The sequence below is a fragment of the Myxocyprinus asiaticus genome, chromosome 8, assembly GCF_019703515.2.
Source record: "Myxocyprinus asiaticus isolate MX2 ecotype Aquarium Trade chromosome 8, UBuf_Myxa_2, whole genome shotgun sequence".
NCBI classification, from domain to species: domain Eukaryota; kingdom Metazoa; phylum Chordata; class Actinopteri; order Cypriniformes; family Catostomidae; genus Myxocyprinus; species Myxocyprinus asiaticus.
The window spans coordinates 67,878-82,244 of record NC_059351.1 but is presented as its reverse complement, the minus strand read 5'-3'; the positions used below and the strand labels follow the sequence as shown (position 1 = coordinate 82,244).

The 14,367-nt window shown below is 39.7% G+C and overlaps 1 protein-coding gene across 1 annotated transcript in view; it reads right to left on the bottom strand.

The window, feature by feature from the left end:
- The window catches only part of LOC127445169 (male-specific lethal 3 homolog), a 52,359-nt gene that overhangs the window by 8,530 nt on the left and 29,462 nt on the right, over positions 1–14,367 (bottom strand). Inside the window, exons 11-12 of the mRNA XM_051705039.1 lie at positions 8,053–8,152; positions 6,533–6,617 (exon numbers count right to left, since the gene is read on the bottom strand). Of these exons, the coding sequence (XP_051560999.1) occupies positions 6,533–6,617; positions 8,053–8,152 (185 nt within the window). The remainder of the gene's footprint in view (positions 1–6,532; positions 6,618–8,052; positions 8,153–14,367) is intronic.

Below are 14,367 nucleotides of genomic sequence, written 5' to 3'. Positions count from 1 at the left end.
AGTCCCTACCAGATGGGTTCAAAAGTCTCAAAATATCTGTAAGACCAAGATTTTTACACATCTTGTGAAATGTCAATGTTGCTCTAGGACAGGAGTGTCAAATTTGGTTCCTGGAGGGCCACAGTCCAGCAGAGTTTAGCTCCAACCCTAATTAAACACACCAGAAGCAGCTAATCAAGGTCTTCAGGAGTGCTTGAAGATTACAAGAAGGCATTTTGGAGCAGGGCTGGAACTAAATTCTGCAGGGCTGCGGCCCTCCAGGAACTGAGTTTGACACCCCTGCTCTAGGGGGCTTACACACTTCTGCTTCACTATGATCAAGGACTGAGTCCATCAAAAGATTAAAGTCTCCTCCCAGTATTATATCATGAGGTGTGCCAGCGGCTTGCAACATCCCTTCAAGATCTATAAAAAAGCATAAATGTTCGCCAAAATAAGACTTTGTCCCTGAATTTCAGCTAAAACAATAATGACTCTTCCTAATTTATCTTTACTCTGTTTGAGACATTTGAATTGTAGATGTTTACTTATCAGTGTAATGACTCCCCTGCTCTTACTTGAGCCAGCACTATAAAAAAAATGCCCACCCCATCTTTCCAAATGTTTCAACTTCCTGCGGGGAAAGGTGCATTTCTTGAAGAAACACTACATCATATTTCTTATGTTTAAGAGGAGAAATAACCTTCCTTCTTTTTATGGGGTGCCCCAACCCATTCACATTCCATGTGGAGAGAGACAATAAAGACTACATTCCAAAATTAGTGCAAGAGTCAAATCCCGAACATTCCCCAGAACCAAACAAACAGGAAAAAAAAAACGTGCACATTAACCACACACACGACCGCGCCAACTGCCGTCCATCCCTCCAAACTCAAACAGTCCATGTACGCCTACGAGAACTCCCGATAACTGCGATAACTGCCGTCGGATTACTCAAGTCCGGTGATTCTATACAAATTCTGTGAGACAGAATTATACAGCAAAATCTATAAAAACAAACTTCAGCCAATAGGCAGAATAAACACAAAGAGCGTGTAGCTTCAACCATAAATCTGTCCTAAAGGTGTATTATTCCATAAAATAAACTCCAGCCGCTAGGCAGAACCAGCACAAAAAGAGCGCACAGATTCTTCAGACAGTCAAATGAATATTCAGTAAGCTGGTCCATTCAGCTGCAACATGAGCCCAAGCAAATTAATTACTCCAATGACTTCGCAAGAAATACTCCACAAAATACCATGCAGGTTTCTCAAACTGTCAAGCGGATGTTCAGTGAGCTGGCCCACCAACTGCAACATGAGTACAAGCAAATAACTTACTTGTGCTACAAAATAAACTCCAGCCGCTAGGCGGAACCAGCACACAAAGAGAGTGCAGAATCTTCAAACAGTCAAGTGAATGTTCAGTGAGACGGTCCACTCGGGCTGGAATGTGAGCACCACAACATGACCCACTCACTCCATTGACTTTATGAAGGACATCGCTTGCTGTGGGCATGTGAATGTTTTACAGCCATCCTTAGCATCTATTCTCATTTTGGCCAGGAAAATCAGTGCAAAAGCGACCTTCCGTTGATGTAAAAGCACATAAGTGTCTTTTAATGTCTCCAGAGCCTGAGGATTTTGAATTCTTTGACATACTGTCCTCCTACAACAGTTATGGAACAGAGTATATCGAATCTCACCGGTTTATGTCATTAAAAGGTATTAAAACTAGCAAAGTGTGCAGAGCTCGCCGTTCACACATCCGATCCTCGCATGGCGTCACGTGAAGTCCAGACATTTCACATTCTTAAAATAAAGTAGTGATCCTAACTGACCTAAGACAGGGAATGTTTTCTATGATTAAATGTCAGGAATTGTGAAAAACTGAGTTTAAATGTATTTGGCTAAGGTGTATGTAAACTTCTGACTTCAACTGTACATGCTCTGTTTCAGTCAAATCGGACATATGGCCAAGTAGGAGTTCGAAAAAGTAGGTATTAGAAAATTCAAAATGGTGGAAAATCTAGTTGAGTCGTGTGGATTTGACTCCACATGAACCATGGAGTCAGAGAATTTAGATTTTAGGCCTTACGGTGCAACAGCTGGTGGTGTTAGACAGTTTGAGTTAAAGTATTACGCAAGATACAGGGCAGTTAGTCTTAATGGGCCACACCCAAAAGTGTAATAGCATATTTCTTCTGAACAACTTAAATCAAAATTCCTTTATTTTTTTAGATGGTCTGAAGATGATGTTACTGTATACTAAATATTAATGATGCACCGATCCGACACCTGGATCGGTATCGGCTCCGATACTGAAGCTTTTAGGCGGATCGTGTATCAGTCCGACGAGCCCAATCCAAATCCGATACTGTGTGTTGGTCATGTTCGTTACTGTCAAGCTCAAAAAATGACATAAAAGAACCATAAAAACACCAATAAAGCAGTTCATATTACTCTTGCATTTTATTCAAAGCCACTTGAAGACGTGCGATAGCTCTGTGAATCACAAAAGACTGTGTTTAATAAGTAAATATATAGTTTGCGCAGCGCCAGCGCGTTAGTGAATGGCGCTGCTCTGTTGACACACACACACTCGCGGATATTTTTAGCCTTCACAGCGGTGCACAATATTTGAGCGCTACTCATGAACAACATCTCAGATGTAGATGCTCAATAGTTTGGGTCACTTATAATATGCATTTAGAACGGCACCGGAGGAGCATTTTACCAGAATATGAATAAGAAGTGAATTAAACTACTGTGAACTTGCCTACAAACAGACACATACAGGACTTCCTGGAGAGTTCAGAATGTCAAAATAAAAGTGTGAGGGTTTAAAAAGTGCACGATTGAGATATATTACTGTTGTATTTCAAATTACAATTAAAAGTCAATAATAATAATAATATTAATAATAATTTATTATTATTATTATCATCATTAGTATTTGTTTACAATTTATAACAACATTTAAGTTGAACGGGTTCCAAAAAATAACTGTGTGAATGAAAAGTGGACTGATGTCTTACAACTAAACTGAACAAAAAAGAGATCTGAATACTTTAAATGTCCAGATGCAAGTTGAAACATTTAAAAAAAACTACTGAAGACTTGATGACTGGAATTACTGTTAATTTTGCTGCTACATTATCCAGTACACTAGTTAATAATAAAGTGTCTCTTAATAAGCTGTACATTTATATTGAAATAATGTGTACTTAGAGGTTTGTGTTTCTTTACATATTAATGAGTACTCACAATTTGTTCCACACAATAATGTAAAGATATTCTAAACTGATTATGCAAAAAAACAACACTGGTTGTGATTGGGATCGGCCGATACTGAGATTTCCGGTATCGGAAGAGAAAATGTGGTATCGTTGCATCCCTACTCAATATCTTGTGAATCAAACAAACAGCCCAGGACAAGTTTGAAAAAGTTCCTTTTAGACATAATTCAAAATGGCCGACCAGGGTAAAATTGGTATCCATGCACTCAGTATGTCCTACAGTGGTTCTCAACTGGTTTTGCTTCGGGACCCAGATTTTACATTGGGCATCAAGTGGAGACTCACCATAGTAAAAAACATAACCTGTATTTAATCTTTGCTGGGTCTCATTTTCTTTTATCTTGCATAGTTTTGTTCATGGTTTCAGGTATAAATGCATGTATCATGTGACATTATGTTTGTTGTGGATATCAACAACAAAAGATACAGGAAGTTTTCTCTTCCCCCTTTTAAAAGTTGATGGGCATATTTATTAATATGAGCCCATTATATTTATTATCCAGTTTATTTCCTAATTTCAAACATTCAAACAGGTTTGTAGGCCTCCTTGACTTGTGGAGGACCACAATTTTTTTTCTGAGGTCTTGGCTGATTTCTTTGATTTTCCCATGATTTTCAAGCAAAGAAGCACTGAGTTTGAAGAAAGGCCTTAAAATACATCCACAGGTACACCTCCAATTCAGTGCACCTCCTATCAGAAGCTAATTGGCTAATTATCTAAAGGGTTGACATCATTTTCTGGAATTGTCCAAGCTATTTAAAGGCACAGTTAACTTAGTGTATGTAAACTTCTGACCCACTAGAATTGTGATATAGTCAATTAAAAGTGAAACAATCTGTCTGTAAACAATTGTTGGATAAATTACTTGTGTCATGCACAAAGTAGATGTCCTAACCGACTTGCCAAAATTATAGTTTGCTAATATTAAATCTGTGGAGTGGTTAAAAAATGAGTTTTAACCTAAGTGTATAGATTCTACCTAATACATTATTTAATATGAAACTAAATAATTTCTGGTCAAAATATCACAGTTACTGTGACTACTGTAAAATCATGAAACAGTTTTGTAAGGGTGATAACGTGTAGTAGTTATAATAATCATAATAATAATAAAAAAATCAATAAAAAATAAAAAACACTTTATTTTGGCGCAAAGCACAGTGTTGCTTTGTTCCATCTCACTGCTGTTTATTTTTTTTGGATTTTTCCCTTTTTTCTCCCAATTTGGGATGCCCAATTCCCAGTGTGCTTTTAAGTCCCCGTGGTGGCGTAGTGATTCGCCTCAGTCCGGGTGGCGGAGGATGAATCCCAGTTGCCTCCGCGTCTGAGACCGTCAATCCGTGCATCTTATCACATGGCCTGTTGAACGCGTTACCACGGAGACATAGCGCGTGTGGAGGCTTCACGCCATCCACCGCGGCATCCGTGCTCAACTCACCACACACCCCACCGAGAGCGAACCACATTATAGCGACCACGAGGAGGTTACCCCATGTGACTCTACCCTCCCTAGCAACCGGGCCAATTTGGTTGCTTAGGAGACCTGGCTGAGTCACTCAGCACACCCTGGATTCGAACTAGCGAACTCCAGGGGTGGTAGCCAGCGTATTTTTCCACTGAGCTACCCAGGCCCCTCTCACTGCTGTTTATAATGTCGGGCTGCCTGTTTGAGAGGTTTGACTTCCTACATAGCGATTTAAACTAGAAAATTATCACTAGAATATGGCCGTTGATACGATTGTGCACGACAGAGATACAGTAGAGCATCACACCCTGTGTTTCATGAAGTTACAAGCGAAACGCAACAAAGATACCCATTTACATCTTATAAACTATAAAAGATTTTTTCTCAGGGCTTTTACTTAATATTAATTTGACATGTGAGTGAATTAATGTTTTCTATTCTACTCGCAAACTTTCCAATCGGCATGATGATTTAACCGTATGTGTACAGTAAGTAATCATAAGTTATGGAAACAGAATACCTCTAATTTGCAAATTAAAAAGCACCTGGAAAGTGTTGGTTATATTGCCTATATACATTGTAAAGTCTTTAAAACGACACTCATTTTGTGTTATTGAGGCGAATAGTTATAAATGAATTTGATGATTTGTTTTTCAGCACGGAACGTCAAAAGTATGCCAACATATTTATGTATTATTAAGCGACTCAAGAGCAAGCATACAGTGATTTCCTCATTTATTTTCAGCCTGCAATGCAGGCAACATGTATAATCAATAATATGTACCAACATTTCAACATATTCAAATACTTTGAGCTAATTTGTTTATCCTACAATAATTCAATTTTGAAACCAGAAATGACATTGCTTTATTTATTTATAAAACATAGTTAGCATTTTGGCTGTGTATTCTCAGAACGAAGCAGACACACCTACGCAGAACTATAAATGCAAATCAATGCGTTGGCCACTACGCAGAGCATATGCTGTAGGTTCGACGCATAAGTATAAATCAGCCATTATTCGTAGATTACTGACTAGGGATTGACTGATAATCAGTTTACCAATGATTTTGTCGGTATTTACACTTTTCTGCTTATTCTGTGTTTTTTCAAGATGAAGTAAACTGACATGATATTAAACCATATAACTTTAATTCAATAACTCCTTTCAATTACCATTTATATTTAAAATCATACAGTTCTTGAAACTTCTGAAATCACAAAATTAATTGTGATTATTTCAACTATTGACATTCCTAGTTTCTATTAATAAAGTTGTGTCATCATTGCAGCAGAAGTACCAAAAGAACTCTCGTGTTAGCCTACATGGGGGACCTTTGAATATTGTTTCGGACAATGAGGGGCCTTGGAGTTAAAAAGGTGGAAAACCACTGATATATAATGTGTGCATATACATTAAAGCAATATGACAAGAGCAAGAGTGCTGTTGGCCCCATATCATTATATATATATAAAAAAAAAAAGTGTGATTTGCTTTTTGAAGATGAACATATGAAAAATGTTTTTCCTGAAACAGATGCCTGCAATCCCCCCCCAACCTGTTAAACTGGTGATGAATCTTGTAATCTTTGGTCACCATTCACTTGCATTGTATGGACAAACAGACTTCAGATGTCCATTAAAATATCTTCATTTGTGTTCCGCTGAAGTAAGTAAGTCATACCAGTTGGAGATGACATAAGTGTGAGTAAAGGATGAGAAAATTGTCAATTTTGTGTGAACTATTCCTTTAAGGTCAGATGCATGCAATGTTTAGAGAGGTCTGTACCTCAGGAAAAGCTCGAAGTGTTTCACCAGTGCCCTCAGGTTCTTTTCTGGTATGTGCATCTTCCCCAGGATTTCTGGAAGTTTCACTAAAACAAGAAGGCAAACATAAACAATCAGGCCCTTTCGCAGTGCTACTCAACACATTGGGCCCTAGAGCAATCTTTTTTGTGTGCTGTGTTATGTTGTCATGAATTTAAATAATATATATCAATATCAAATGTGTATGAATTGTAAGGCATCCATCTTCAAGAGTATTTATGATAATTCTCTGTACTGATGAATCTCAGTACAATTAAAGAGGAAAAAAAAACTGCAAAAAAATGTACTCAAATTAAACCTTCATACACTGAAGAAAATCTTGGGCCGAAATGTTTTTATTCCCCTGCTGCTGCTTTTAGACAATGAAGAACTAATATTTCTTAAAGACATTTCCAGAGTGCAGATCTTCCTTCTCTTGAATTAAAGAAAATAAATCTAAGTATACCCAGAGATTATTTAGCAGTGACGGGCCACTTCTTAAAATGAATGTGAGAAACTGGAACGGTCAATGGATGTAGAAAGGAAGTCCCGCCTTACAGGTAAAAGAGCCAATTACCTTTCAGATACAGACATCGCCTGTTAATCAACCCAAGAACGCAAATGTGCATTAGCTGTACAAGCCGGGAAAATTGCATTTTTCAGCGTAATATGAGGTAAAGAATCACAATTTATGACAGCAGTATAGTCAGATTTTTCTGCTGATTTGAAATATGCTCTTCCTTGGTTACGGGCCGCTGGCTTGAGTTTTTACATGTCGAAGGAGTAATAATGGTGAATTGTGGTTGTTTGAGGCATTTCGTGCCTGAATGCTTCCATTAAATGCATCAGGTGGAAAGGGAGAATGTGGCTGGAGTTTGAACATATTTTTTAATGTTGCCATTTTTCAAAGGTATCTTGGGATGTACAACGCGAAAGTGTTCCTCAGTATTTATATTAAGTGGATTTTGATTTGTAGGCAAAAACCACAATGTTCTTGACTCAGTGGAAAAGTGGGCCGGTATTGAGATCAGTTCCATCAGTCCAGTTTCCATGGTAACCGGCTCTAACATGAGCAGCAGCACGAAAGAAAGGTCTGTGTGTGCGTGTTAAATGAATATAGTTTTTTTTAAAGGGACGAGCCATTCAATATGTCCCACCCCAACTTCCTGTTTCAGAAGCAAATACGTCAAAACATCACATAGAACTGCCCTCGTCAGGCACGTCACTGTGACTTTATTTATTTTTTTCACTGTGACTTTAAAAATAAATGTGATAGGAAGTGACTCATTGAATAAACAACTGTGAGAAAATTGTTACAGGTCTTATTTTTAGGAGATACATAAATAGCATGTTTAGCATCCACAGCCTTATGCAGTCTTCAAGGCTATAAGGATCCTGCTTTGCGGCCGGCGAGCTTTCCAAAGTTGAGCAGCCCTGCACTAAAGAATAAAGCCTTAAACATGCGGAAGCACTTTTAAATAGAAGCAAGAAGTGGATATTCACCAAAGAGCCGGAGCAGGTGCTGAGAGCCGTAGAGGTAAGATGGAGGGGGGGGCTGGTCATGCTGAGGGTAGTTATCCGGTGTCAATCTCCAGCTCAAAACCTACAGACAATCACAAAGCAGCAAGTCAATCTAATCTAGTTAATTCTACAAATGTGGTGACAGCATTTCAGGTGTATCAGAGCAAACATGGACAATGATCCTAATCAGTTAAAACGTAGCTGAGAACAGCAAATACAGGGCCAAGAGCACAAAATCATCACCTGAGATGTTGTTTAAAAGTCAGAATTACAATTACTTTAACCAAAATTGCTTCAAACTTTTGACCAATAAATTGTGTTGCTAAATTGATATGGTGTGGTCAGGGATATCTGCCAATTATACATATTAATACATCAAAGCATTGCCGAGATACAGCCTCTGAACTTGTTTAGCATCTTGCCTAGGGTTGGGAATCGTAAGGAATTTTACGATTCCGATTCCAATTCCTCACAACGATTCCGGTTTCTTAACGGTTCCAGTAACGATTCCAGTAATTGTTTTAGTACTTTTTTTAAAATAATTACTTAGAAATGAGAAATGCAATTCTTGTTGCATTTACTACCCTCTGCTGTCTGTTACCAAATAATGAGATCATTTCAGATTTGTACAGAGCAGATAAAACAAATCAAATTAATTTAATACAGTTCTTGTAAAAAGTGTTTGTAGACTTTGAGACATAAACACAATCCAATAATAGATCCTTACTCTATTTTAAATAAAGAAATCTAAACCAACACGAAATGTGATGGCATATTTCATTAATTCATTTATTATTTTATAAAATTCCACTTATTACAACAAAACTTGTGTATCTTTAATTACACACTGTCATATGAACCATCAGTCAGTAACTGCACTGCTTGATTTAATAGAGACACGGATCATCATTAAATAAACAGAAACTGTTCCAGAGACAGTTTAGACGGTGTTTTGTACTTCAGGCTTGTGAGACTTCAACTGTTCTTATTTAATGTCGAGTTGGACATTCATAACTTGCACATCAGTATAAGATTACTTGTACACTGGAAGCGCTGTATGTTTCGTGCTGTAGATTCAAAAGAACCGGCTCATTAGAATGGTGCTTTCGGGATCGGACTATACCGGAAGCACCATATGTTTTGTGCTGTTGATTCAATAGAACCGGCTCCTTTGAATAATAATTTTGGGAATCAAACTGTACCGGAAGCACATATGTTTCGTACAGTAAAAAAAGCTGGCTCGAGACTCGTTCGATTGGGATTTAAATACACTGGTAGAACTGTGAGTTTTACGCTGTAGAGTCGGTCGAGGACAGCGCTGCTGCAAACACTGTCAAGAGTATTTCAGGACGCTGTTCCAGCCACATCGGCGGAAAATTCCACGCTGGAGAACTGTTAATGGAACCGAAAGTCACGAAGATCATACAATTCTGGTATTTATTAAAGATTGGAACCGATTCTGAACAAGAGTGACTCTGCTGAGTGACTCCAGCCAGGTCTTCTAAGCAACCAAATTGGCCCGGTTGCTAGGGAGGGTAGAGTCACATGGATAACCTCCTCGTGGTCGTGATTAGTGGTTCTCGCTCTCAATGGGGCGTGTGGTAAGTTGTGTGTGGATCGTGGAGAGTAGCATGAGCCTCCACATGCTGTGAGTCTCCGCGGTGTCATGCACAACGAGTCACGTGATAAGATGCGCGGATTGACGGTCTCAGAAGCGGAGACAACTGAGACTTGTCCTCCGCCACCCGGATTGAGGTGAGTAACCGCGCCACCATGAGGACCTACTAAGTAGTGGGAATTGGGCATTCCAAATTGGGAGAAAAGGGGATAAAAAAACAAAACAAACAATTTTAAAAAAAGACTGTGAAACCGCCAGCTCGGTCATTTCAATGCTGTGTCAGTAGCGGACCCTATAGGAACTCCTCCCAGAAGTGATTGATCACGTTTGGTGGTAGAGATTAAAGGAGGGATACTTTATGACTGGGAATTAACAGTAGTGAGACATGTGCCCTGTGTCCGTGGAGTGACACCCCTGGCAGAATTTTTCAGGGATTCGCTTTTCGCTTTCCCCGACATTGTGAGCAGGGAACAAAAGTGCAACTCATGCCAGAAGCCATGTCACAACACAGAGATTTAAGGCAAGCACAGTGGTTTCTTCACCATATCAGCTCGCAGTCCACTCGCTTTCCCTGTTGTCGCAAGACAGGAATGAGTTTGCGGTGTGACGGAGGTCACTTTTTACCTTTCTTTGCTGTTGTTAGCAATGCGCCAGAAGACTGCCATGTCGAAACACAATGATTTAAGGCATACGCAGGGTCCTCGATGCAGCCCTCTCGCTTTCCCCACCGTCCCAAGATAGGAATGACTTTGTGGTGTGATACAGGTTGTTTCAGTGCCTGCTTTTACTGTTGTTGGTGATGTGGCAGAAGACTGCAATATCGCAACAGAAAGATTTGGGGCATACGCAATGCTTTCTTCTGGCCCTGAGATGGTCCGGAAAAACAGCTCTGTGACACCATGGAACCCTTTCATTTTCCCCATCATAGTGAGCCAGAAGCGAGTTGAAGCAAAACACAGATAATTTCAGTGCTTGATTTTACTGATGTTGGTGACATGCCAGAAGCCATGTCACAGCATGAAAAATGGGCTTTGTTGCATATGTGCGAGGCATGCACACTTGTTTTTTCCACAATCCCAGGACAGCTGCAACAGTCGTACTGCCATTGGCTGCATGCCCCAACACGAATGACAGACCTTGTTATGGCTGCACGAGGCCCACAAGCTCAAATCAACTCACGTCACACCGGGCGACCCATGCAGACACTGAGAGCCACAGAACAGCCCCTTTGCCAATAATGCGTACAAGTGGTGCAACCTTCTGGGTATATCCTATGTGCTTCAGTTTGAGAAGCAGCTGCCTAGCCTCAATGGCGTTGTGTCCTTTACCGTGATGGTGTGGGACATGCCGATTTTAAGCTTGGAGGCACAGTGTCTCCTTGCCAAAGCTGCAATTGAGAGCATACCATGCACAGAAAAATATTCTACAGCTGCTATTTTCTGGTCACCAAAAACGACGGTGGGCTGCGTCCCATATTAGACTTGAGGCACTTGAACCAGACACTCAGGATGTCTCCATTCAAGATGGTTACTCAAACACAGATATTTCCTCATATTCCTCCATTCGACTGATTTGTGTTAACAGAACTGAAAGACGCATACCTTCATGTTCAATGGCCCTCACCACAGGCCATTCTTGAAATTTGCCTTTGAAAAGGCAGCATACCAGTTCAAAGTCCTTCCTTTGGTTTGTCTCCGACTCTCTGCACATTTACCAAAAGTGTCGACATGCCGCTCGCCCCACTAAGGCTGATCGACATCCATGTGTTGAACAAAGCAGCAGACCCAAAAGGGCAACTATGGCAAATATATCAGGGGACTACATATAAGGCACTTGAAGACCTGTAAAAGCATGTGACTTCAAAATACATTGAAATGTCTCAAAAACAGTAGAAAATAATCAGATGGCTTCCAGACTCACTGGATGGTATCACTGTCAGATTCAGCAGTGGTAAAGGAGCAGTCAGTAACTTCAAAAGGACCTGTTTAAAGACCTTTGTTTATTACTTAAACAGTAGCAAAAGGATGGCAAAATACTATCAGGCTGTAATGATACTATAGAGAGGAGATTAGGTATGAACAGGTGCGGGAGCTTTATTCAAAGAGTGCAGGACAACTGGGCAAACATTATAAATGTCTTTGTCACTTTTGATCAATTTAATGTATCCTTACTGAATAAAATATTAATTTCTTTCCCAAATAAATAAATAAATAAATTCTTACTAACCCCAAACTTTTGAACGGTAGTGTATAATGTTACAAAAGATTTCTATTTTAGACAAATGTTGTTCTTTTGAACTTTCTATTCATCAAAGAATCTTGAAAAACAAAGAATTGTACACAACTGTTTTCAACATTGATAATAATCAGAAATGTTTCTTGAGCATCAAATCAGCATATCAGAATGATTTCTGAAGGATCATGTGACACTGAAGACTGGAGTAATGATGCTGAAAATTCAGCTTTGATCACAGGAATAAATTACATATTGTAAATTACATATTATTATTTCACAATATTACTGTTTTTACTGTATTTTGGATCAAATCAATGCAGGCTTGGTGAGCAGAAGAGACTTTTGAACAGTAGTGTACATCCAACAGAATAATTCTTGCATTATTTACTAATGTTGTATTTACTACCCTAAAAACAACTGGATGATTGATGTGACACTTTGTGATAATAATGTTTGTTCCAAAAGACTTGTTTAAATGCATGAAACTAGTTTATTAGATATCAAATATAAGTTAGTGTTGGTGGGGATTTTTCAGTGATTTCAGTGCAGTTACATGTTACGTCAGTAAGTTATGAGTGAGTCAGTCAGCAGACTATTCAACCATTTCAGTCAAAAAGACTGCTTTATTCAGGAACAAACAATGCTATGGTTATCAATGTCAATCATTGCTATTTCAAGAGTGAATCCCGCATTTATATGCGGATGTAATTCCCGATACTTTGCAGCATGCACATGGCCGTTGGTCCTCCTCTTAGCAGCATGAAAAACAAGTTTTATACAAATTCTGAATGGATTATATATAGCACAGAAAATGCTCCATTTATAATCACTAAAAAACTGTCACTCATCTTCACCATGATCTCTAGCACCCTCGTAGAACCAGGCCTATTAATAATGAAAAATGAGTAAATGTTTCCAATTTATGCAAGGAATACAAAAGCCCCGACATGAAGTGGATAGATATAGTAGAAAGATATATATAGAGAGAGAAAATTACCCCTCAAAGTCGGTAATAAGCTTTCTCTTCCTGACTGCGAGTGGAGGTTTATTATTCTCCATTTTTTAGCTAAAGTTAACTTCACTGGAGCGGCGCCAAGCAAGTCATGTCAACGATGTCATGCGCTTAACGGTCTTTAGATGTGGGCGTTTACATTTTAAAGAGACATGACAACTAGCCTATAAACAAACTTAATATAAAGTATTGTAAATAATTCACTAAATTTACCGTATACACTGCCTGAATTTAATCAGATTTGTCATTATTATTTTTACTAAAAATAGAAGTATCTTGGGGACCCCCCTAAGTCTATTTTTTACTTCTTATGGGGGGTCCCGGATCCCCCCAGCCCCCCCTCAATTTGAGCATTGATGTAAGCATCTCTACTTCAGAGTGTTCAAAATTAGTTAGTACACTTACAGAGAAGAATAAATGAAGTTGTGTGATAGGTTGTGTAACCTCTCTAGATCACCCTGCCAGTCATTCTCCCGTGCCTCAGTCTTCTTGCTACTCTTACTGAAAAAGAATACTACATCTATCTGCTATCTTTTTTCTTTATTTTGATGTTTCTTAATGACATACATGACAAGAATGACAAGATTCACGCAAGGGGTAGCCTTACCCCTGCGACAATTCCAGACCCCTTTGGGTTTGTTACATACGAGACCTCTGCAGTGCTTTGTCAACTTGAGAGTGCCTCGTCACGTGGCTTATGACGTCTAGTGACGTGCCACTGTGCACCCCCGCTGGCTATTTGATGAAAGCCCTTGTTTTACCAGAAGGGTGTTGTGCTTGGCCAAGTGACCAGATGCAAAATTGTCAGGACATATACATCAAACTCAGGATGGGTTGCCCTGTGTGACAGTTATCCGGTCATCTGCACCTGGACAGGCATGTGAATGATGTGGCACATAAATCGCCTGGAACTGCTGACAGTCCTCTTGGCTCTGAGAGCTTTTGGGCAGAGGAGCAAGGATTTCACTTTCTAATCTGCACAGACAGCACATGGTTGGGGGAGGGGGAGTGTGATCATGCTCTATGTTGGCTCTGGTGCGTTGTGTTCTTCTCTGGAGTGAGTGCCATCTCTTGTCGAACGTCCCCGGTCAGTTGAACTGCAGTGTAGACTGCTCTTGCATCAGGGAATCAGACCGGGGGAATGTAGACTTTATCCTCATACAGTTCAGAGGATTTAGGAGGCATTCAGGGAAGCCGAGGGGAACCCGTTTACCTCCCCGAAGACGATGCATTGTTGTCTCTGGTATTCTTCGACGCCCTAGCTGACAAATGGCAAGCAAAACGCAAGTATGCATTCCCTCCTGTCTGCTTGCTACACCAAGTGTTGTGCACAATTTGAGGCGGGGCAACAGTTGCTAAGACAGGATTGGTCAGAAATGCTTTTAAGGCTGGGCTTAGTAAAGGGTCAGTTCCAGTAGTTAGGAGACCCCCC